Source organism: Acipenser ruthenus, chromosome 14, assembly GCF_902713425.1.
Source record: "Acipenser ruthenus chromosome 14, fAciRut3.2 maternal haplotype, whole genome shotgun sequence".
NCBI classification, from domain to species: domain Eukaryota; kingdom Metazoa; phylum Chordata; class Actinopteri; order Acipenseriformes; family Acipenseridae; genus Acipenser; species Acipenser ruthenus.
Window position 1 is genome coordinate 35,480,720 of NC_081202.1, and position 24,614 is coordinate 35,505,333.

General features: G+C 37.3%; 1 protein-coding gene across 7 annotated transcripts in view; it reads right to left on the reverse strand.

The window, feature by feature from the left end:
* Nucleotides 1-558: 558 nt before the first annotated feature.
* Nucleotides 559-24,614, reverse strand: part of LOC117420152 (protein bicaudal D homolog 1-like) — a 137,756-nt gene continuing 113,700 nt past the window's right edge. For 2 of the 7 annotated variants that reach the window (XM_058986450.1, XM_058986449.1), the window contains exons 6-8: nucleotides 24,220-24,371; nucleotides 21,919-21,999; nucleotides 13,006-20,896 (exon numbers count right to left, since the gene is read on the reverse strand). In XM_058986450.1, coding sequence (XP_058842433.1) covers nucleotides 20,293-20,896; nucleotides 21,919-21,999; nucleotides 24,220-24,371 — 837 coding nt within the window. In that variant the 3' untranslated portion in view covers nucleotides 13,006-20,292. Of the gene's footprint in view, nucleotides 6,717-8,210; nucleotides 8,297-13,005; nucleotides 20,897-21,918; nucleotides 22,000-24,219; nucleotides 24,372-24,614 lie in introns of those variants that run through there. The other 5 variants (XM_058986452.1, XM_058986451.1, XM_058986453.1 and 2 more) reach the window with 4 other exon arrangements.

Sequence of the window (24,614 nt, forward strand, 5' to 3'; positions counted from 1 at the left end):
GCAAATTGGCTTCATCACTGCCACTCTCATATCCACTTTGATATCTGACACATTCTGTCCCTCATCCAGTGCTTCTTTAACCTGTTCTGCAAACCAGTCTGCCAGAGGGCGGGATCGCTACGAGCACTATATGCAAACCTCTGATTGGTGATCCAATCAAAACCGCCAATAAAGCCAAAATAAATTCTCTGCCAGTTATACAGTACTATAGGTTAATATGTACGCTGTAATAAAAAAACAAATCCTGAACCTTCTAACACCCCCCCCAGGATACATTCCGCGCCCCCAGTTTGAGAACCACTGAAATACATGACAAACTGGTATTACCATCTTGCTTTGAATCAGATCCCTGGGTTAGACCTTGTTTTATTGTGACTAATGAGAACTGATCTCAAGGGGCCTGTCTGTGTACAATACTTTTTCTTTTTAAACAGATGTGCCACTTCAGAATGGGAAACATTATTTTCATGGTGTTCTTTGTATGCTATATATGCCATTCCTAAAATGTGAAACTGCACTTTGGTTTGCATTTACAGTGGCTGCAACGCTCTAGCTCACCCTTGTGGCGTCCCTCTGCTAGTACAGCATTTATTATTATTATTATTTATTTCTTAGCAGACGCCCTTATCCAGGGCGACTTACAATCGTAAGCAAAAACATTCCAAGCGTTACAATACAAGTAATACAATAAGAGCAAGAAATACAATAACTTTTGTTCAAGTAAAGTACAAGTTTGACAAACCACAATTCAATAATACAGCAGGTAATAGTGATAGTTACATCAGGATATGATTAAATAGTGATAGTTACATCAGGATGTGATTAAATACAAAGTACTACAGGTTAAAAACTTGGCAAATTACAGTATTCTGAAGTACAGGATTAAATGCAGTAAAATAGGGGCTGATAAGAGCAAAATAAAGCACATTTACATGAAGGGTGATAGTGTCCCAGGATACAAACAGAGGAGTTCTACAGGTGCTCTTTGAAGAGGTGAGTCTTAAGGAGGAATGTGGTCAGGGACTGGGCAGTCCTGACATCTGTAGGTTTCCAAGGAAACTGCTTTTGTATTTTTTTTGTTTACTTCGTTCAGTAAACTTCTTTTGTTTATGTCATGTTGAAGTTCTGAGAATATCATTATTAAGAGACTTTGGTTAATCCTTGGTGTTTACCTGCGCTGAAGTGTGATTGTACTACAGAAACTCCTGGTATTGTCGTCAAGTCTCACTGGTTATATATATATTGCAGAGCAGGTGGTGTGTTCTTAGTCTACAGAAAGCTTGTTAACAAAGCAAACTACACCTAGGTGAGCTTGGATCCTGAACAGGATAGTTCTGGAGCTAAGAAAGGTTAGGCTTGGTCAGTACTTGGATGGGTGACTTCAATGGAAAATCCGGTTTTCAGAATGTGTTGATGGAGGCTGTCAAGCAGTGCATTGGTATTGGGTCAGGCCATCTCTATAATCAGGATGTTTTTGCATTTGAGTGGATATTCTGGGATAGAAATAAGACTATCATTGCATACACTTCGATCAATTCCTGGTTTCACAATAAGACACACCTGAGCTAATCAAGCTTATAGTAAAACCTGGAATGGGTAAATCTGCCGAGATTTCTGAGTTCTATTGCTGCAGTATTGAGTTATTTCAATGTTTCTTTAAATCTGCCTGTTCCTGGCATTGAGCTTGTTTGGAGCCCCCTAAGTCCCAGGACTGAACAGCCGCTCTCATTCCATACAAGTCATGTGACCTGCCAGCCCCACCTACTCTAAGTTGAAAGGCCACCTTGTCACGTGATTTGAATGGAATGAGGATCTTGAACTGAAGCTCAAAGCAAAATGAACAGAACTCAATATCATAGCAACAGAACCCAGAACTAATTTAAAAACACAATTAAATGACATTTGAAGCCATGCTGAATTACTTCTTGTGTATTTATCTTTGCTTTATTGCATACATTTAAAGGGGTAACCTCATCACGTCAAATTAGTGCTGTAAGGGATGGCGGAAGGTGTTTCTAATGTTTTGTCCTGTATCTATACATTTTTCCAGTCTTCTATGAAAGAAACAAAGACACACAGACAAACAAATAATTCCAATAATAGCCAAATGATTTTCCATTTATTTAATCAGGAAACAGGTATGCATAACACTGTTGTAAATTTAAGAAGAAATAAAAATCTAAAACCCAGTATAGCATATTGCCATCTATTTTTCTTTTCTTTTTTGTCCTGTTTCTCCGCAGTGGTGGTGACTCTGTTTCCACCCAACAGGATCTTTACTTGTGCAAACAACCAGATATTTAATGCTTAACAAACAACATGAAGAAACAGTCCATTCACTTGGATATAACTATCACACAAACGGCAGCTGTTTTGCTCAATCTTCATTTTCTTGTTGTATAGTAAAAAGCAACCACCATTTCTATCGTTCTTACACATTCTCCTTAAGTGAAAGACTTCCTTTGACAAAATACGGTTATTTTGTGTCAAGCTTTCTTGAACACCTGACATTTTCAAAATGCTTCACCATGGAGAATGCAGCTCTAAATAAAAGGAATCTCAAAAAGGCATATTTCCTTCCTTTCTTAACACTCCCATATATAGTATTACACTTACAATTTAAGAAAAAAATACATGAGTAGCAATTGGATGGCTAATCAAGTAAAAACATCTTCATGCAACTTAAAAGTCATTCAACTTATGTTACTTAAAATGACCATCTAAGATGTATCCTCCATTCAGCCCCCTACTCAAACCCAACACTTGAGAACAATGGCAGACATTTCTTATTTCCTGCTTTATAAGGACTGAACTAACAGGCTTGGGAAAGGGAAGCAGAATTTTACCAACCAATTGCAGACAGTCCTTTTCAAACAGGCCCCTCTTCAGTTTACAGACATACCAAGTTTCTGACTGTATTCTAATATGGCTTCAACTGAATGGGGTTCAGTTATAAATAAAACATTCACAAAAAGCACTGGGAAGGGCTGGAAATGAGAACAGTTCGGCCAACTGGTCATGTTAAAAATACTGCTGAGTAATTCATAACTTCATGCAAACAACATTGCTTTTTTATGAATTTGTCACACGGGACTTTTTTTTTTTTTTTTTTCCATAACAAGTTGGTAAAATATTTCTTTGGCGACTGCAATTAAAAACAAGCAAATGTGCAAAAGAATGGAAAAATAAAACCCACAACAGATTCATTCATTACTGTCTTTCTTTGACAGTGTGGTGCATCTCAAAATTCCACTATACTGGAGTACGATGGCTTTTGCCAAGGTGGTAGGGTGTATACATTCAACTGCATTACCTACATGTGATATGATTTTGATTTGCCAAAACTAAAGGGAAATCTCTGGTTTGATCACTGTGTGTCCATATTGTCTATATATATATATATATATAAATACGCAACTCAAAAAAAAAAAAAATCCTTACTGAATAATTACAGTTTTTGACTGTCTGTCATGTGTATCGTTTCTGCCTCTGACTAGAATTCCTGTTGTTTATACTCCCATTCTGCCCTGGCTACAAACTGCTTTTCCAGGTTCAATAGGCACATTTTGGACACAGAGCCCATCTGAGCGTGTTTACCCAGGTGTATTAATGCATAGCTGTAGGTTTGTATCCATGTTATGTCCCTCTTTGTGCTTGGTAAGAATGGTTCTTTAATGAACGACTCTGTTGAAAGGAATCCATCAACATGGTTTTTTTTTTAGCTTGCTTGCTGCAAATGTATTTTTTATATAACCATGCTGGTTTTTAAACAACCTTGAATTGTCAGATACCAAGCTAACTCTCCAGCTTCTATGTTTTTGCAATGGGAAAGATGAAGGCACCTGTTTTATCCAACAGCAGTAAACTCTTACTTCTCATTCACTTTGGCAGGGTACAAATAAACTTGCAGATGTGTTAACAACAGTAACAGTCTCTCTTTGTTAGTTAAGACTGTGAAATTGTATTTTGGAGGGTCACTTTTTACGTTATCATTGTCTAAAACCAAGAATGTTGTGCACATTGCTACCTCTCAAAAATAAGCACCTTTTGGGGGGATTGCCCTAACAAACTTCATTTACAGTAAAGACATTGAAATAGTGAACAACATACACAGGCTGGCCACTTTATTAGGACATGTCTGCCCCATTGGTTTTTGGCTCTGGTGTGGGGTTTGTTCCCCAGGTGTACCTTGGATTGCTTTGGAAGGCTAACAGTTTACCTCAGCATCATTGCAGATCAAGTCCACTCAACTTGTCCCTTGATGGTGATGGCTGCTTCCCAGATGATGGCACACTCATCCACCCGGCCAGAACTGTGTGTGAATGGTTTGAGTCGTGGGACAGGGTCCACAATTCCCACATTGATTATGTTTGGGACGAACTTGAAACATGCATTCACCTCATTGCAAAAATTAACATCCATCAAGCACCATGTGGAGTCTATGCAAGCAGGGGCCCAACCCAATATTAGGTACAGGTCCTAATAAAGTGGCCGAGCGGTGTATAGTTTATATATATATATATATATATATACATACACAGGGTGATTAGAAAGTAATCGTTGATGTGGTGCATTGATGTGGTAAACTTACTTTCTAATCACCCTGTATATGCTATCTTACCATAATTAGATAACACTGGTAATGTTAACAGCTTGCTGGTATGTTGACAACAGTGTTAGAATGACAGAATTGCATGAATGTTTGCATGAAATTATGTACCTATTAAATAGCTATTCATAGCACCTGTTCTTTATATATATATATATATATATATATATATATATTTATAAATTAATGAGTTTTATAAATAACTGTTGCTTACACCTAGCTGTTACAACAACAAAAAAACCAGCTATACTAAATTAAACTGATTTTCATTTTAAAAAGGCATCAACGTAACACATTTGCTAGAAGTCAGTAGAAAAGAAATGCAGGTATTTGACTAGAAAATACACTCCATTTCCAACCATTTTTTTGTGCAATAAAAACGGCCACACTCCGGCCTACCACTGTTTCCACTACACCAACCAGTCCTCACCGCTGTATTCTTTCTTTACTACATAAAAAAGAAAAATGGAACACAAAATATACTTCAACGGAATATATGATCCTATTAATAATAGTAAAAAAAACCAAAAAAACACTAACGTAACAAAAAAATATATATTAAAAAACACTGTATTTCAATTCCTTTATCCCCACACGAATATACATTATGTGGCATTTTGGTTAGTATTAAATGCATACTCAAATCCTCCTTCCAGAAATAAGGCTGAGATATTTTTTGTTATTTTTTTTAGTAGAGAAGCAACTGAGTTTAAATAAAAATAAATACATGTTTGTGGAAGATATTCCATCCATAGATTAATCTGATGTACATAAACCATGTAAGAGGCAAAAGTACAGAAATCTGTAACATTGCAAATAAAGTAACACTGTCTAACTCCCCCTGCTGCACTTTCTTTTTCAATTTCCCTGCTAAGTTTCACCTGATCCATAAATATAAAACAGTCAACAAAAGAGGTCAATTTAGAAATGCTAAAAGAAACCTAAAAAAATCAAGGACAAACGTTTTTTAAACAAGTCTACCAGACTGATAGTCGAAACACTTGTCACTGAATTTGCAAAGTGTCAGTCTGCACAATGAAGGTAGACCTCACATTGTTACGCTATGAAATTGGGACGTTTAAACCCTGTTTGCAGTTTGGATTGTAAACGAAGGTCAAAGATTTAATGTATGTCAAAATAAATCTGTGTAATATACAGACCTTTACACAGTTAATCATAATACCTTCTGCGCAGCAAGGTCTGGTTGAAAGTGGCTATGGAGTAATCACAAACGTCGACCTGTTTGTTTGAGAGATCCAAAATCTGATTTAGGTGGAGATTGTTCAATTTGTTCCCCTTTTGAACAACTAAATGAACAATCGAGGGAGAGACAAGCGCGTGGATTGCCGGTTTTAAACCATATCCTATCTGAGAATACAAGATCCTACCCAGGTTTGTTGTTGAATTAATACCTAATTCATGGAATAACAAGTCATTGAACAGTTTATTTAAACAGAACCCTGCTGTGTGCAAGGTTTTATAGGCAATAACAACATGGGCCTAAATCAAATCAGTTTATGGCGCTGTCATAGCAATACTTTATAATGGCAATGGCGCAGCCTTAATTTTGATTTAATCCGAGCCTTATTTCTGGTGACAGATGGAAACACCCCTACTGCGTAATTGGACCCATAAGCTTCATAAACACTTCTTTCACCTGGCATGCCTGATTCAAGTTCTGACCGAAGTCCCTTACTGCAGCTCAGATCAAGGAAGGTCTGGTCTGAGTTTCTTCACGCGTTTCTATTGAAGGTCAGAAATAAATAGATAGATAAATAATAAATAAATAAATAAATCAATAAACAGGTTATTTCAAATAAAGTCTTCCTGGGCCGCCCCTGTGCATGTGTCCTTTCGGCTTCTCGTACAGCTTCAGTCTTTAGGTTGGCAGGTAGTCTGAGCTTGACGTCACTATGCAATACAGCACGGAAGCCCTTCTGGCTGGTTAGTGGCACAGCCCTCCTCATGGGGCTCCTGGGCGCTGTTCTCTGGCTGAGCTGTTGCACAGGGTTAGGGGTGGGGAGGAGGCTTAGACAGGCAGTTGAGGGGTACACACGGGGAGCTGGGATGCGCCTGTTCTTCCTGAAGAGCTACCGGTACACTAGGACTGCAAGTTTCAAGAAGAAAAACAAAACAAATAAGAAATATAGGCTCTGTGCATGCCACGCTGTAATGAAGTAAGTTAGCACTGTAACAGTGGGTGAAAGTAGTAATAGTGTGAAACACATGGCAGGAGAAGACTGTACTGTACATAAAACAGAACAACTGGCCTTAATGAGGACAGTGCATTAGTTTGTTAGCGATGGGAAAGGAAATTACAATGTGTTAAAAGTATGACTTTACAGTAAGAGTCCTTAAGTACAATGTAATAATATGTACACATAGTGTATGTAATTGCACTGTAATAACATGCTTAATTACACACTGACTGCATTGTAAATGCGCATGTGGTTGTACATTTACTATGTAGTTACTATGTAACCACACATGCAATTAGTGTAATTACCATGTAGTGAAAGACACTTATTGTAAAGCACTGTCAGTCATAGCTGTAACAGCAATAATTTACAACTAATAATATAATAATATAAGGAAAGGGGCTTATATATAGTGTATTTTTAAGGTGCATATACAATATAGACAAGTATAGGCGGTATAGGGAGTTGTCGGTTGTTCTCCTAAATGAATGATGTGACATGGGAATGATTCAATGACCAACTCTACAGTGATTATGAATTATGTAAGGGAGAGGAGATAACTGCTGCCACTCAACTCACAATGACTATACTGTACTTTATTTTAATTGGGTTGTCTGGAGAACCCTATTCCAAGGGCTAAACTACACAATGAAATAAAACTGTACAGCCCCTGACCTCACTGCAACAAACATCTACAGGAGACCAGAGACACTGCAAGCTGAAGCCATTCCTGGGTGCTTGAGGTCGAAGCGGGAGACCAGCACGTCGTTACCAGTGAGGTGCCCATTCAGCTTGCTCAGCTTTTTTCTATACGATCAGGGATAGCCGTCTCCTTATGATATTATTGTACTTTTTATGCAAATTGTTTTGAGATGCTGACTGGTAACACTTTTAATAGGATACGACTGTATCTTTAAATAGGTATTATACAGTACATGCAAATGTTTCTGGTCATTCAGAACTTAAAATATGGAAAGTGTTCATCAGCATTCCCCAACTGCGTAACTCATGCAAATAACAACATCAGCAGCGATAATGCTGAAAAACAAATACGGTACAAAAGGTCAAAAAATGAGGTTGTTGTAAACTTTGTATTTATTTCAGTAAACCATTGTCCAATAGCAATGTCCTCTATGGAGTTCTTACTAGCCAGAACCATTCAAATGTCTCTTATACTGTATATTATAATAAGGGAAACGGGTATGGGGGTAGAGGAAATACAGGACATGATTAAGAGTGGGATACACTGGCTGTGTGCTATGGATCTTTGGAGTTCTGTGCGTGGTTGTTCCATGCAACACTGAATTGGCATGCTAGGACTGAACGCAGGCTGGTTGATACTTGTTCTATGAACACCACATGCGGTTGAGTGGGTAGTTATGACGAGTCAACTAAAAGATTACCTGGCTGTTTGAGATTTCGGCCTTCGCCTTAGTTGTGGGGAGAGTGGCAATACTGAGGCAGCAGGCTGCTGACAATCTACAAGAAACTGATACATTAGACAGATATACAGAGAGGTGACAGTATAGGGTTAATAGAGAAGACAACTGCTGTTCTGAACACCATGAGATTAAATGAGGAATGGCCCGGGAGTGTGTCTCTGCTGGATTTCTTCACAAGAGCTCTTCACTTGGGGGGGGACGGGGGACTTTATGGTAAAATGAGAGCCACAACCGTGCTGCCTTATAACCAGATCTGTGTGTTACATTGTAAAATGGCTTGGGTGAACAGAGCACTCTGATTGTTTGAGCAATATTCCAGTGATGATGTTCGACAGCAGAGCACTGGTTATTTCTCTTTAGCCAGGTGCTTAGCAACGCACCTAGTCGTGCGGTAATTTCACAACAACGCAAACATTCCCGTGTGTGATTGCTTAAGCGTACTGTTATACAAAAACAATGCATTACGTTTAGGACTCAGGAGTTTTCCTCAGCAAGTAAATACTCAAAAACAAAGTACATTTGAGCCTCAAAAAAAAGTTTACTTCTGATGTTAGAACAGGCATCAATCAAGTCAAAAGCGACACAATTGCAAAGGTACAGATGAGTACCACTTTGTTTTGCATAATACACTCCTTAATGTCCTTCCTTTTGACCACAAACCTACAGAAGAAAAGGGAAGAGAGTGGGGAAGAGTGGCACTGCTGTCACTTTAAGGTATTTAACATGTAAGAAATGAAATGGTAGATGCTCCTGTATAAGGTTTTATTTGGAATTTACTGGAATCTTTTTTACTGTACCAAGAAAGTTAAAATCATGAAAAAACAACAGCATGCCAGATTCTAATATAAATAAGCAATGAATGTTAAACATTTTTTATAAAAGCAACAACACACTGCAGGGGTGCGGTAGGCAGTGGTCAAAAAGCATTCATTCCAGATTATTTGAATTAGTGTATTCAATTTGGATTTAATATGAATGCCACAGAGATTCTTTTGACGAAACAGGCAAAGCTTGAACAAATCAATAATGAATGAATTCATCATATATGTTTACTGAAAATGAATGCTTAAATTATCCACTTTGAATCTCATTTTGCAATGAAATTCCATTCGATAATGAATCTTGAATCCACAAAGGATAAAAAATCACAAAGGGCAAGAATTATCAGAAACACTTTAGTTTAGGGATCCATTATAAGTAGTTTTTTATGATCAATAAACAGGGTATTCATTTTGCTAATAAATGTACATGTTATAATTAGAAATAATATCACAGAATGGCAAAGCAATATACCTAATTTCAATTGTATAATTTCAATATACAATTGAAATTAGGTATATAAATATATAAACTCATTTATAACAAAACTAAAGTGTTACTGATCTGCCAGGGTCTTGTGAAATTTGGAAATTAAATAAAACAAGCGTTTGAGTCTTTAAATTAACCTTTTGAATTGTTCCTGGTGTTTGTAAAATGAACATCTATTGTGTCACATGTGTTTTACAGCATCCAAAGGTACCAAAATGAATTTTAAATTCAAAACGTAATTCCTATTTGGTTAAAGTAATTCCAAGTTTTTCATATTTGTAAGATGTAACTAGTAATGCTTTTCTTGCATTTCTATTTTGACATCGTTTCGCAGTGTTTAGCTGCACATCCGGTACATGGAGTCTATTGCGAATCTGAGTCTCTAATGTCTGCTCTTCATACAGCCATATGCCAGGATTCAGGGATCTTCTGCATGTTTTCACTTGTTTTGATGGAAAATCACCATCCTCAACTGTTATATATGATCCATATATCTACACCATAGTTCTCTCCTTTCCCATGTCATGTCTCAGTCCAAGGATAGCATTTTATGACAAGTCTTCCCCTTGTTATTCGGGATTCAAATGAAAGTTCTCCTAGTTGCCAACATTGACTTCCCTTTCTAACCAAATATGTGTCCTATAAACGGCCATACTGTAAAGGGTGCCCCCTGCATTGTGTCTGGGTGCTGTGGTGTCAGCACATTAGTGTTTGAAATCATTACCTATAATATGTATGGAACTGGCTAGAATCTTGGAATGTGTTTGAAATATGACAGTTATCTTAACTAATGAATTCTGCATCATTTTGCATTTCAGTCGACACATCCTGGGGACTTTTAAACCCTGGAAGTATAAAGCACTCATGTGGCCAGCTCTCAGAATCATGTCTGAACTCCAGATGCAATAAAAGATAATTTATAGTATGTGTACAATTTACTGTCAACATGGTCTAAATGTAAATTAGCAGAATATTAGAATTATTGTATAGTTATAATAGTACCTTTCTAAAATAGATAGCTAGAATAGTACTATCATTAATATATTATGAGCCTAACTATAGTCAAAAGAAAAGCTGTACATTAGAAATCATTAGTGCTAGAGGTGTGTAAGCAGCTGGCTCTCAGGTCAAAATGATTCTGATTGTGGAATCAATGGATTTAAATGGGCCTCCGACTTAGTGAATGTTAAACACCTACAGATTCTTCTTCTTTTTTTTTTAATAAAGGGCAATGGGTCCTTTCACAAAACTTTAAGGACTGTTTTAAGAAAAAAAAAAGTTTTAAGAGTGTTTATATTATTATTATTATTATTATTATTATTATTATTATTTATTTCTTAGCAGACGCCCTTATCCAGGGCGACTTACAATTGTTACAAGATATCACATTATACATTATTTCACATTATACAGATATCACATTATTTTACATACAATTACCCATTTATACAGTTGGGTTTTTACTGGAGCAATCTAGGTAAAGTACCTTGCTCAAGGGTACAACAGCAGTGTCCCCTACTGGGGATTGAACCCACAACCCTCCATTAAAGGGCATGTGTAGCAATGTGCCCTGCCCTTGTGTGCGTTTCTGTGTTGTATGTTGCATGTTGTGTGTAAATGTTGGTGTATTGTAGTTGGTACACGGGATATAAATGGGTGTGTGCAGCACGAGGATTTAAATTGTATAATTATATTTAGGCACGGGATTGCACTATCACTTCACGTGCATTTAAAGTATGTAATAATATGTGAGCACGGGGTTGCACGTAATGAATTCACGTGCTGGGATTCAAGTGAATAATTAATTAGTAATTGAATCCCAGCACAACAGTGTATATAGAGACACGTAGCACTCACTCGGGGTTGTGTGTTCGGTGAGTGGAGAACGGGAGAGAGAAGGAGAAAGTAAAATAAAGTAAATTAAATTGATAGTTGTTTTCACTCACCGTGTTTGTTCGTTTGTCTGTTTAGTGTTTAGTACGTTTTGTTTGTCTATTTTTTTTGGTGAAGCTGAGCACCTGGTTGTGCTCAGCATTTAATAAACAAAACAAGAGAACACAAAAACACAGGACACGGCACTCTACGCCAAAATAAAATAGACAAACAAAACGTACTAAACACTAAACAGACAAACGAACAAACGCGGTGAGTGAAAACAACTATCAATTTAATTTACTTTATTTTACTTTCTCCTCCTCTCTCCCGTTCTCCACTCACCGAACACACAACCCCGAGTGAGTGCTATATACACTGTTGTGCTGGGATTCAATTACTAATTAATTATTCACTTGAATCCCAGCACGTGAATTCATTACGTGCAACCCCGTGCTCACATATTATTACATACTTTAAATGCACGTGAAGTGATAGTGCAATCCCGTGCCTAAATATAATTATACAATTTAAATCCTCGTGCTGCACACACCCATTTATATCCTGTGTACCGACTACAATACACCAACATTTACACACAACATGCAACATACAACACAGAAACGCACACAAGGGCAGGGCACATTGCTACAGCATGACAGTGGGAATTAACTTCTAGCCCTCTCTCTAACAGTTGAATAAAAGTGTCGTGAATTGAAAGCTTGATTTAATGACGTTGTATTGCTAAGGCCCCTTATCTATGCTTTGTCATGTTTTCTCTGTGTTTCACTACACTTAGGATTTTACCTGGCTACTACTCTATATAGTGCAGTTAAATTAAGATGAGATGGCAATCTCTACTATGCTGACAGCGCTATTTTGACATCAGTTTGAATCCCCTTCTTATAAGAACGTATTGCCTTATAGCAAGATCTGGTAAAGGCAACAACAAGTAAAGCCTGCACTCAAATTCCAAGTTCAGTTCTCCAGAAAAATATTATTTTTATTTATTTACAAGTCAGTGGTGAGGTGGATACAAACGCATTCATGTTACAGAACAAAAGTGAAACAAAATGTAAAATCTAGAAACTGTGTCCCGAAGTTAAAGGGGCAACAACCAAGGGTGTGAAAAAACATTTTCTCATAATAGTAATGAGCAGCTGGACTAGGTAATATTTCAAGAACATAGGACCTAAGAATAGTCTTTAAAACATCAGCAAAAATCATAACCAGGTAACACAACTTAAAGATAATGCATGCTTATATAACATAACATCATGCAAATGCAAAGGCACTGAAAAAGTTTAACCAAGAAACCGTATAGATTATAAGATGGGAGCAAAGAGATAAATACTTTGATGGGATTTTTATCTAACAGTATTCAACTGCTTCTCCAAACCCTTGATGTACAGTGGTTAAAAAAGATCATTCACATCGATTTGAAATAAATAAATCAAAATACAATGAAGGTGCTTAAGAAATAAGAGCACACTGGCAAGCTATTCCTCGTTCAATCCCATGACAATGCTGACAACATGTTAGTACATTTAACAAAGGAGGCAATGAACAAACACACTTGTGTACCGTAAGTCTCAAAATGTATTATTTCCTTTGCATATTACACAGAGACAACACAGATACAGCCACTATGCACACATATATACAAACACAATGTACATTTAAACAGCTACATAACAGTAGATTGCTACTACAGTATCGGATCTCCTAGTTGATTCTGTTTTTACAAAATCGTTGTTCTCCATTTTCCTACGTACATTCACTTCCCTGTCTGGTCCTTCATAGAAAAAAATACATATGCTGTACCACAATCATCATTATACCACAGGATTCATGTTTTAACAAACTTGAGAGCTGTTTAGCTGAAGGGGAAGTGCATTCATAATCTGGGATAAAATATAGTTAGACAGCATCTGTGCAAGTGTGTGCCGGTGATGGATGTTTACATGGGGGTGGAGGAACAGTTTGACACATTCATAAAGCAGAGACTGTGGTTACAGGTTGGGAGGGCAGTTGAGCTGCAGCCAGTAAAACGAGGAAACATTCCTAGTTTATTAAAGCCATCGTTACTGCAGATACAATGGTCAGCAGTCCATATGGATTCTAAACTGTGGCTACAATGAATTACAAAATAATTCTTAAATGGAATGTCATTTGAGATCAACGATTTCAGGCCTGGGGTAACATTTCAAGATGTTCTTTTTTCGGAGGGTGTTACCTTTAGAAGTGGCAGAGGGAGAAGAGCAGGGATCTCTACAGTCAACTGGTTTAAATGTTATTCTGCTCAAATCGATCGGAACTTGAACAAATGCACATTTCATTTTGAGTAAAATGACTGTATTTTACTACTATGATAAAAATTAACGTTTATTTAAACAATGTACATATATATTTGTATCAATAATAAAATAATAATAAACATGAAAAAGCATGTAAGCAGGTGTCCCGTTTTCCACTGGTTCTTATAAATACAAGCACATTTACACTGCCTTCCTAATGCACAGGATAACGGTCCAGTATAATGACTCACAAAACATACCAGCTACCTTTCTCTCCTTGGTTTTTAAAATAATGATCACTAACCCTTTTATTATTGCTCATGAAGGAACTACAAACTCTAAAAGGCAGTGTCCGACTGTACGTGTTCTTCGGTCACACGATTTCACTTAATCAAGTGAAAGAGTGGCATCAAAGCAATGGAAAAATAAGTGTTAGTTTTGATGAGTGAAATCTAACTTTTGTTAAAGATAACATTTTATGAATTCATCAAACCAATGCTTTACTATCCCTTAACTCTTATTTGGTTTATTAACATTATTACTGGCCCCTCTTTTTTACTGTGCTAAGAAGCATTTGTTTCTTCAGCGTTCATTTGGGATATGCAAGTATTTCAAACTGCAAGGCTATAGATAAACTGCTACACCCTACTGCTTTGCTGTACAGCACACAGCCTGATTGCAGCTCCACTTTTGGAGTGAGTTTTAACTGCAGCACAGGTACCAGGAAGCAGCAGTAATCTATAGCACTACATTTAAAAACTCTGCATTACAGAGCAAAGAATTACAAGATCTTAAACAGAAAAGGGGGGCTCTATAGCACAATACTTTCTTATTGTAAATATATGTGTATAGTGGGTTATATCTTATTGTTTAATTGTACAAATATGGACTGTACTTGATTTATAGTGGGAAATCTAATATATAATCTATAACACATTGCATTGATACTTAATATGTATATAGCCTATGTTCACAGCACCTTGTTTTCTAATATTATTATGATCTTAATGGAACTCAAACCTGTTTTTGATGAAACGCTAATATCATAAAGCTGTCTAGATCTAAATAGTAGCAGATCTTAATAACGCTGCCCTAAAATGTATAAATCTGCTTTTCTGCAGTCTTCATTTCATTGTATTTTTATTGAATGTAGTAACGTTAATTAATTCACCTCTGGGGGAAACCCCAGCAGAGATTAAGAACGCCTAGCAGGATTAATATAGAGCTAAAGAGCGACATTATTAAAAGATCTGACACAGATTATTATATTAATAAGATTATTACAATTTTACCAAATTACATCTGTATCTGTATGTATTATTCATATTTTACATTTGTATAAAATAATAGCAATAATCCCTGCTAAAATCTTGTAATGCTTGAGTCAATCAAACAATACATCTTCCTTGTTCTATTACGATATCCAGAGACGCAGTACAGTATCCCCATGTAATGAAACCCTTATTGCACCAGTAGAGGCTGTGTAAGAAAAGATAACATTGGTAGTTACAGTTATTACCCTGTTCTTACATGGTTTTGTATGCCCCATAGTATATATATACACGTTATGTTAACAAAAGATTTTGACCTTTTTGTTTGGTGCATGTCTGTCTATGACTGGAAGACTGATTGAATTGGATCTGGGAATTTCACAGGCCATCATAAAGCTGCATTCTATTCTTCTTTAAATGCGGATTAACCTGCGCTTTACAGTTTTTCCACTATAACCCAAAGCACAGCAGTCCATGTCTGTTTATTTTATATATACTATGCCCTTCCAAATAGAGAAAACAAGTTTGGAAGTCAAACTTGTATGGTGAAACTCACACAGCAGTTTGTTAAGATTCTCCGCAGAGTATTTTTCGAAGTCTTCTAATCTCAGCGCTCTTGCCTGTAGGTATTTCAGAAACACTGTTAATCACTTTTCTCTAAACACGCTAATTATCAGAACCCTGGTTTGAAGGATCTGGCACAAAGAGTCTTTGAGCTAGTTGGTATGGGTACGATTAATGTTGTGTATCGTTTTCTGTTGCACTTATCACATCCTGGCTGCTTCTTAAGACCCAGCTGTGGTCTGAGTAGAGCGCTCAGAATCATGTCTAAACTCCAGAGCACACTAGAGTGTACCCATTAACCCGTCCCGCTGGAACTCTGCTAGTGGGTGTAAGTACTACTTCATTTAAAGCAAGCGTTGCATGTCTTACATTCACTAGGGGCAGTGTTGCGGGAGGACAGGGTAATGGTTACACTGTGGTGTTTCTGATGAACGTAGTCCAGACATGCTGCTGAGAGCAGGTCACATGAGTGCTTTAAACTTTCAGGATGTGATGACTGAAACACAAAGTGAATCTAAACACGAAGAAGAATTCATTAAGATACATGTAATATTTCAGACCCCTACCAAATTGCTCTTTAAGGTTAGGGTCTTGGTTGTGTCTGTTTTGTGTTTTCCACACTCTGCTTTTAACATGAGCTTGTCAGCAGGCTGAGGTATTCTGAGTCCTAAAAAGCTGTTCTGATAACGTACTCTTTACTGACAATTAGCACATTATACTTGCCTCGCTTATATGCAACTTTGTAACTAATCTACAGCGAGTACAGTAGTTGAAAGTAACATTACATTAATAAAAATGTATACAATCCTTGACTGACTGGGTTTAGCTGGACAGTACCTCTACTGTATGTACTGTACTGTAATAGAGTTATCCAGGGTTCAAATAGTTTTGTCATCAATACCTATTATTTGGGGTAAAGTATTAGATTTTATAGGACTTCTGTAATCCAGCACAATTTTCTGGTCCCAATCAATGCTGGATCAGACAGTTTTTCTGTTTACTTCAAACACGTGTCACTTGTTTTTCCAGGCAGCAGCTGAATGATTTTGCCATTGTTTCTGGTGTATTGATGGGAAATGTTGGTTTGAAATGATCTGAACTCTGTTGGGTTCTATTCACAAAGGATCAACTTATTTAAAGACTGTTGACGCTCTAAATTTTGATGGCTCATTTCAGGTAAGTCTTGTTACATTTTCATCCAGGTCATTTCATCCCAGGTTAAAGAACGTCACTGGCTGCAAAGCATGTCAGTCATTAGGGGAGGGCAGTTGGTTGGTTAATGACTGGAAAGAAGGTATTGAAATCTTTGGAGAGAATTACACTGTCCAGGAAAGACAAGTATGACATAGTACCTGAAATTAAAGCATGTCAACTTGGTGCTTTCTGAGTATCAAAACTCTGAGTATAGGTGTGTTTATATATATATATATCTCATTATATATTTTTTATTTTTAATTCTGTTAAAGCTTTGTGAACAGGAATCTGGTATTGCTTATAGGAATGCCTGATGCATTTGAGGTTTATTTGATTGATAATGTATTCAATCATTAGAAGCTGTTCTCTCAATAAAATCACTCATGACTAGGTGAGGTATCATGTTCTGGAGTTGTCGTTGTTTATATTGCGCTCTACACAGATTTAGGACATAACTAATACTTCATCAGCGCGTATGGACGGAGAGGTTCCCAGTCAGTCCTTGTCAACAATGCAATACATTTTAATTTAAAGTTAATACGCTGAGTGCAGGGGTTTCTTATTGCCCTGTAGTTTCCGGTGAGAGGACTGCAATGCTCAAACTGTGTGAAATTATTTCTGTTAAAACAAAAAAGAACCCACAAACAATGTATTGATTTATCAGGCATCTCAGAAATGAGGATCGAACTTTGGAACGACTGTTAAACATAAAATTTTTTATTTTCTAGAACTTTAGAACTGTGCTGTGTGTTCCGTATACGGGGTGACATCTGCACACAGGATGAGATGCACTGGAATTTTGACAGATCCAAACAGTGATTGGTTGATTTTTCATACGTGATTTATAATTGTAAATCAGACCTATATGTATTTCTGGTTTAGTAACTTAATTGTGTGTGCTTTTCTTTTCTGCTTATAAAGATTGGAATATAAAGATTTTGTTAGAAAAAATAAAATAAGTTACTCATGTAATAAAAATCGAATGAATCTAGTTTGTATGATGACAACATGATTGTTAAAGTTTCCATTTGAAAGACCAAAAAAATACAATGGTTTAAATGTTTTTCTACAATATTTGTAATTATGATTCAGAGGGTTTTAAGGTCACACATTTTGAGATTTTGTTTCTTTTTACTGAAACATTTCATTTAGCACTTCATGCAATAGAACAGAGCCGTTTAACAGTCTATGTAAACAAAAATCTCCAAGCACTGCATTGCATTTAGAGATCAGAGTTACAGCTCTGAGGTAATTTAAGGTCTCAAAACCTTTTTAATATGTTTTTGATTCTCTACTCCCTAAAGTTGCTTCCATCAATTTCCATTTGAGTTGCACAGTAAGTAATTTAGTAAACTTACTGGCAGTGCTATTTGCTATGTTTGTCTCAAACAACTGGTTATGAAGAACAACTTTTCATGAAAGCTAAATGTATTCTTTATACAGGGAACTGTTTTTATATTGCCCCTTGCTCTGCCTGCATGCCTTCTTGTAGGAATCATAGGGGAATCACACATGACATTACATGACATGATTCGTTCCCAGGCTGTGCAAACACTCAGGTTTTAAGTAACATCCTTTAACATATTTTCAGTCATCAGGTAATAATTTTAACTAAGGCTGTATTTTTTCACGGTTTCCATGATATTTACCCATCGCCGTGTAATAAGTAGTTCCCTTTGAAATTCCCATTTCTGAAAGAATAGTGTAAATATCCATTTTTGTAGCACTTAAAAATAAACACAACAAACATTTGCTTTCCTGCCGCATTGTCACATTTATGAACCTGGCAGCCGGTTTAGTTTGCTTCTGGTAAATGACTGAACACATTGCATAGAGCTGCACGATTTCACAAAAATGTCTTCAACAAAAAAGACACTAGCTACATCAAAGGTAGCTAATATTTCTGCTAAAGATCACTCTGTTTAGTACAAGAAAGGGACATTTCACACGTCTGTTGTTATTTTTATTTATGTTTTTATTTTATTTTATTTATTCACTGATGGTGAAAAGAGAATGTGTTTCAAATGTGGACATAAAAAAACGACATACTGTGTTCTGCAATTTAGCATTAACTGTTGTTCAGCTAAGTATTTAAATATTTTGGAACATTTGTTGTATAATAACGGTATTGAAAAATGAAAATTGATTTAATATCAATACAGACATAAAAAGTAAGACAAATAATTGCAGATAAAATATATGTGGTTTTAATGAATCTGGTTCTGACAAGCGTTAGACAATTTTATTTTTATTCACAATGTGTGGCAGTGTGGCAGAGTGAAAGCCCTGCCGGTGTACGTGTGTGTGTGTGTGTGTGTGTGGTGGGGGGGGGATATTAGGTTGGCAGGGAGGGGGTTACATTTCTTCCTGTCAAAACACATGGCTGGAGCCAACAATTGAATGAACGATGAAGTCATTAATTAGGCTCCAGCCACAGGTGTATAAAATAGGTGTTCAAGGGTGTTAGGAGGAAGGCTATAATTCATGTTGGTGATAGACGTGAAGGTGTGTGTTTGGTGTTCTGTGCTGTCTCGTCCTGTATTGTTGTGAGTTTTGTAGACCTTTAGTTTTGGCCCTTGTGCCTTTTATTTTGTGTTTTTGTGTCCGTTCTGTGTTTGTAAATGAAGTGCGCATTTGTGCTCGAAACTGCAGCTTCTGTGTTCTGAGTGTCTCTTCCTCCCGGCTACCCTGTCATACAATGCCAGGAGACTTTTTGATTGTTTTTATTGACAGGTACTTAATGTGTAGATTGCAAATGATGGAGAAAGCATTGTTTAATGTTTTCACAATGAACACATTTTTAAGTTTATTTCTGTTTAAATTAATACCTGCCGACATATGTTAAAGGGAATTACTTGGAATATTGGGAGTAGTTGCACATGCCAATACTTTCATAACCCACAAACTGTGATGAACATAGGATAGCACAGGATTCAAGTGAAGATTTACTACATTAATATATTAGCTTTTACTATCCACTGTAAATAAGGTGACCTGCAGGACCTGCATTCTCTTATTCCTTTCTCTCTAAAACCATTAGCCCAATCTGCGCCCTAGTAGTTATTAGTAGATATTACATATCTATCTTTGTGCCTACCTTCTTGCTTATAAATGATTAAAGCTATGGGCTGACATCTAACTTACTTTCACACTGGCATACAAGTGCTAGCATAAATGAAGACAACCAATTCAGCCATTTTATGGTTTTGGACAAAAGTTATTTAAAAAGAAAAAAAACAGTACTGTATAAGGCACTGAAGTGCATTATGTTTGCATAAAAAAACTGGTTATATTACAACTGTCGTAACATAGGGCTTCTCCACACTAACGCTCGAAAAAAAAAATCTAATCAAAAATTCAAATCAAAGTTGAAACACTCTCCAGATTCCTGCTTGTTTCGATTTCTTTTTCTAACCCTGAGGAAGTCGGATTGGTTAACAATCTAAAGTCATAAAGGCGAATCCAGGTTTGGTCCAGCTGGGAATATAAATGCATTCCACTGTCCTCTCAGCACCACTGTCTCTCCCCCAGATTGTGTCACTGCTGTGAGCCCTGAGTCTGTATGGTGGAGGCACCTGGGGTGGATGGAGGAGTAACTAAGGAAGATGGTGGTGGGTCTACAAAAGACCGGCCTAGGGTAGATGGTCTGAGGCCTAGGATAGGCGACCTAGGGTATGGAGAAGATGGGCGAGTGAATGGGTGGATGTCTGCAGGAGATAGTCTTGTGTTTACAGTGAACTCTTTGGTCAATGCTCGAGTATCTACAGTAAACGGCTGAGTGCCTAAGCTCCATAGCGGACTGCCTGCATTGATCGGTTCAGTACCTGTAGTCCACTGCGGAATGTCTAGGAGGGAAGGTGGGGTGCCTGTGATAGCTGGCGGGCTGCCTACGGTGTCAGGCGCTGGTACACTGCCGGCTGCCTTGCGACTTACTTTGGGAGTGCTGCTCTTGATCTTGGTGGCCTTGCCCTTGGTGCGGCGCGACTGCTCGTGGTCAAACTCCAGGTCCTCCAGCCGCTGGGTCAGGGCCAATTTCTGCTGAATGGCCATGCGGAGCAGAGAGTTCAGGGTCTTCTTCTCATCCTCCGCTGCGGCCAGCTGCCTCTGCATCTCATCCAGCTGGGTGACGTACTCATCACACCTGTGAGAGAGAGACGAACAGGAGAATCCATTATACCATCGACCGACGCGCCATTTGTTAATCGTTCTTTAGCCATGCATCATGCATGTGAAGACACAGAGGGTGGAAGCAATGTGTTCGATGAAATGCCAAGGCACAGGTGGACCATTTTGAGATGGACCAAAAAAGGAACAACTGATCCATGCAGTGAGAGACTGACCTCTTTTGCAATCATGTTTGAGATTAAGAGGGCCCAATTTTAGTTTCACTTGTGTGAAACGCAGAACAATGTTGTAAAGCTTGTAAAGCTGGAAGGACTAGTATTTTACTGCTTACTGTATATCAAAACCCAAGTTGTTTCTAAATAGTTTTGTATCATTTGTTTTTTCTCATTGAGGCAAACTATGCACCTGATTTAAATAGTTTGTATTTCACCTATTTCAATTGACAAACGGAATCACATTCTATGTAACCGCTGAAGTTTAAACAGAAACATTTTCAGTTTTCGAGTAGGATTAAAAGAAAAGATGATGTTCTTGTCACTGAGATTAGTTCATTGTTAGAGAGTCATGTCACTGGGATTAGTTCATTGTGAAAAAGTCTTGTCACGGGCAGAAAAGTGTGACCCCTGTTTATTTATTTATTTTTTAACAAAATGTATTTTCAATTTAAATAAAGATTTGAATAAAACAGCATCAATCAAACTCACATAGTCAGCAAACCCATACATGGAGCAATAGTGGCACCAAGTGGCTAGATCGCATGTGTAATCTTTAGTTTTTTTAGTGCCTTTCAATCTCTATGCCTGATAATACTTCATGCTCTATTTTCCTAGCTGGTAGACAAACTCCATTCCATTTGATCACCCTGAGCCCATATAAACAATAACCACATACTGGAGTTTAAATGAATGTGCAGCACATGCTTTGCTGCCATTACCCCAGTCTTCCTTCCACGAATACGAATGCTGTCACTGCACATCACCACCACTGCACCATTACTGGGTTTTAAACATATCATCTAGAGACCCTACTGATATGTACCATGCTTTTTGGTTCGCCATGATCAGCAAAATTTCAAAACCGATGCCAATTTTCGATCGCCCCTCCAACCCGGAAAATTCGCTGTTTTGAAAAAACACAAACCAAACAAACAAAAAGAATGGTCACAGGGCATATTCAAATCACTATACACTGACAAATCAGAGGACTTTTTACAGAATGTGTGGCAGTGGCTCACTGAAACACATTATGTAAAAAGCACAACACAGTTAACAAGTGACTCTACATTAATGTACCCCCTCAATTGCAGTTGTTTTTAAAGAGGTAGGAAGTTAAAATTTAAATTGGAAGCAGCAAAATACGATAACGGAATAGCGATATTGCTAAAAGGGAAAAAAAAAAAAAAAAAAAAAAGGTAAAAAAGGTTTCATTCATTGAACCCAATTGATCAAAGAAGTTTGGTTTTCTAAATTACAATTTCCCCATTTTTTATATGAAGTTTCTTCTCATTATTTTATTTATTGCACATTGTGCAGTGGAGTAAAACACTTAAACATGCTCACATAGGCAAGATTTATCAAGGTTTACACAAAAGTGTGAAAATGACAATGAAACTGGTAATATTACAAAAGGGTTGACTGCAGGGCTCAAAAGTGTGTTACTAGGACTGTATCCATAAATTTAAAGCAGTTGATAGTAGTACATTTATAAATATCAAACGCTTGTCATAGAATTTTACATTTTGCACCTGTTTTAGTATTTCTATGTTGCTGGTCCTAGTTTTGTACAACATCAGTAATACAATTAACATTACAACTGTTTATTCCTCTAAGAAAAACGTTTTCATATGGCAAAATCTGGCTTCAAATTTATTTTTCTTTCTTTTTTTTTTTTTTACTGTTGCTTTGTATGTGTTTGCAATCACTGTGTGCGGTATTCTTACTGCAATTACTCAAAGTCTATGTTACGTTGCCTTCACCTGAATTCAGGAGCTGCTCTTCAGATCTAGTTCCCTGTAACACTAAATCAGCCAGTGTCTTCACAGATTAGTAAGAGCTAGCGCCATCTAGTGACCTAGTGGATCAAGGTTCATTTTGCTTTGCTGGCAATACATGTGGCTGTCTCTTACTAATATAAAGATACCTTAACAATTAACAAAGCTGTCATTTGAAGTTACTTGTTTGATCAATCTCTCCCCATGTAATAATAAACCAAAGCCGGCATACACTGGGACAAGAACTTGATCTGCATTTCACATTGGGGTCTTTAACACCATAGTACTGGGCAGGCTGTGTTTCTTACTGGTGAGCTGAGAATTGAGAATAGGAAGGTGACATTCAACACAGGAACACAGATGAACAGCAGTGCAAAAGAAAGGAAAAAAGAAAGAAAACATGCAAAGCTGTAGTGACATGCAATTCATCCACTTCCTGGTAAAATCCGATCCTGCTGACCCTGATCGATTTGGGGTGATTAATTATGTATAAAACTGAAGGTCACAGATATAGTGTAAAGGTGTTATAGGATATCACTTACCCAACTGTTGTACTATTGTCTCGTAATAGTAGCCCTCACCTCCTCTAATATGAAACGCAAACTACATTAATCCCCTGGTTACTTAATCAGGATTACACATGTGGCTCATGGAAGCCCAAACAGCCATGTCACTGGAGATGGAAGATCTGGATTCCTATACTGTATGTCTATGTGTGCTGCTTTAAAGCATTACAGAACACCCAGTTTTAACACTCTTTACAAAATCCGGTGTATTAGTATGTATTATTTTGGGTTATAATCAAGTATTGTGACATTATTGATAATAGTCAGGATTATTTATTGCAGAAAAAAAATTATCGATGATCGTATTATCAGTGATAATCTGACAGTCATTAGAGCTAAATATAATCAGTGCCACTGCTACTGAGACGCTCCTTTCTCTTCCTGTAAACATGTGTCCATAAAGAGATGCTGCAGGTGGGGTGTTAAGTGCCATTTAATGAAATTGGGCATTGAAAGAAATATACTTTAATTCAGTCCCCCTCTATTGTGGAAGGGAACAGTGGTGTGGCTATATTTTATAAAGCCAACAAGTGAAAAGCAGACTGAGAAAAAAAGAAAAAGAGTGTAAGAGAGAGGAAGAACCACTAACTAGGGAGAAGGTCTCAATTAAAACATGGTTTAAGACAATAGTGATATTTCAAGCGTCTCGCTCCCCTGCTGTGTTTATTAAATGCCTTGGGTTTTATCGAAAGCCAGTCCCTAATGAAATGGCTCTTGGAAACTCTTTAGTGTAATAATAATAATAATAATAATAATAATAATAAACTCTGCTGTGCTTTTCACCTGGTGGCAAACATGGCTCTCAGGGAGGAGAAGGTGGCTGCGTCTTCCTTCAAGGCCTTCAGCTCGTTTCGGAGTTTCATCATGGTTTCCGTCACCATTGACTTCTCGTTTTCATATTTGCTTTTCAGGTTGGCGAGAGCAACTTCAGCTGTCTGAAAGAATTAATGCACAGGATTGTTGGCAGCATATTATATCTTATTTAGTGCCAGCTGGTGAGCCTGTACAGTACCATCAAGTAACACTTGCTAAATTGGTTCAGTTAAGTACAGTGGACATTTATACTGCAGAACCAGTTATAAGGCTGTACTGTCTTGGCTCCCTGTTGTCCCATAATACCATTCTACAAGCACATGCAAATACTGTACAATATTCATCTTTTTCATATTTGTAAGCCA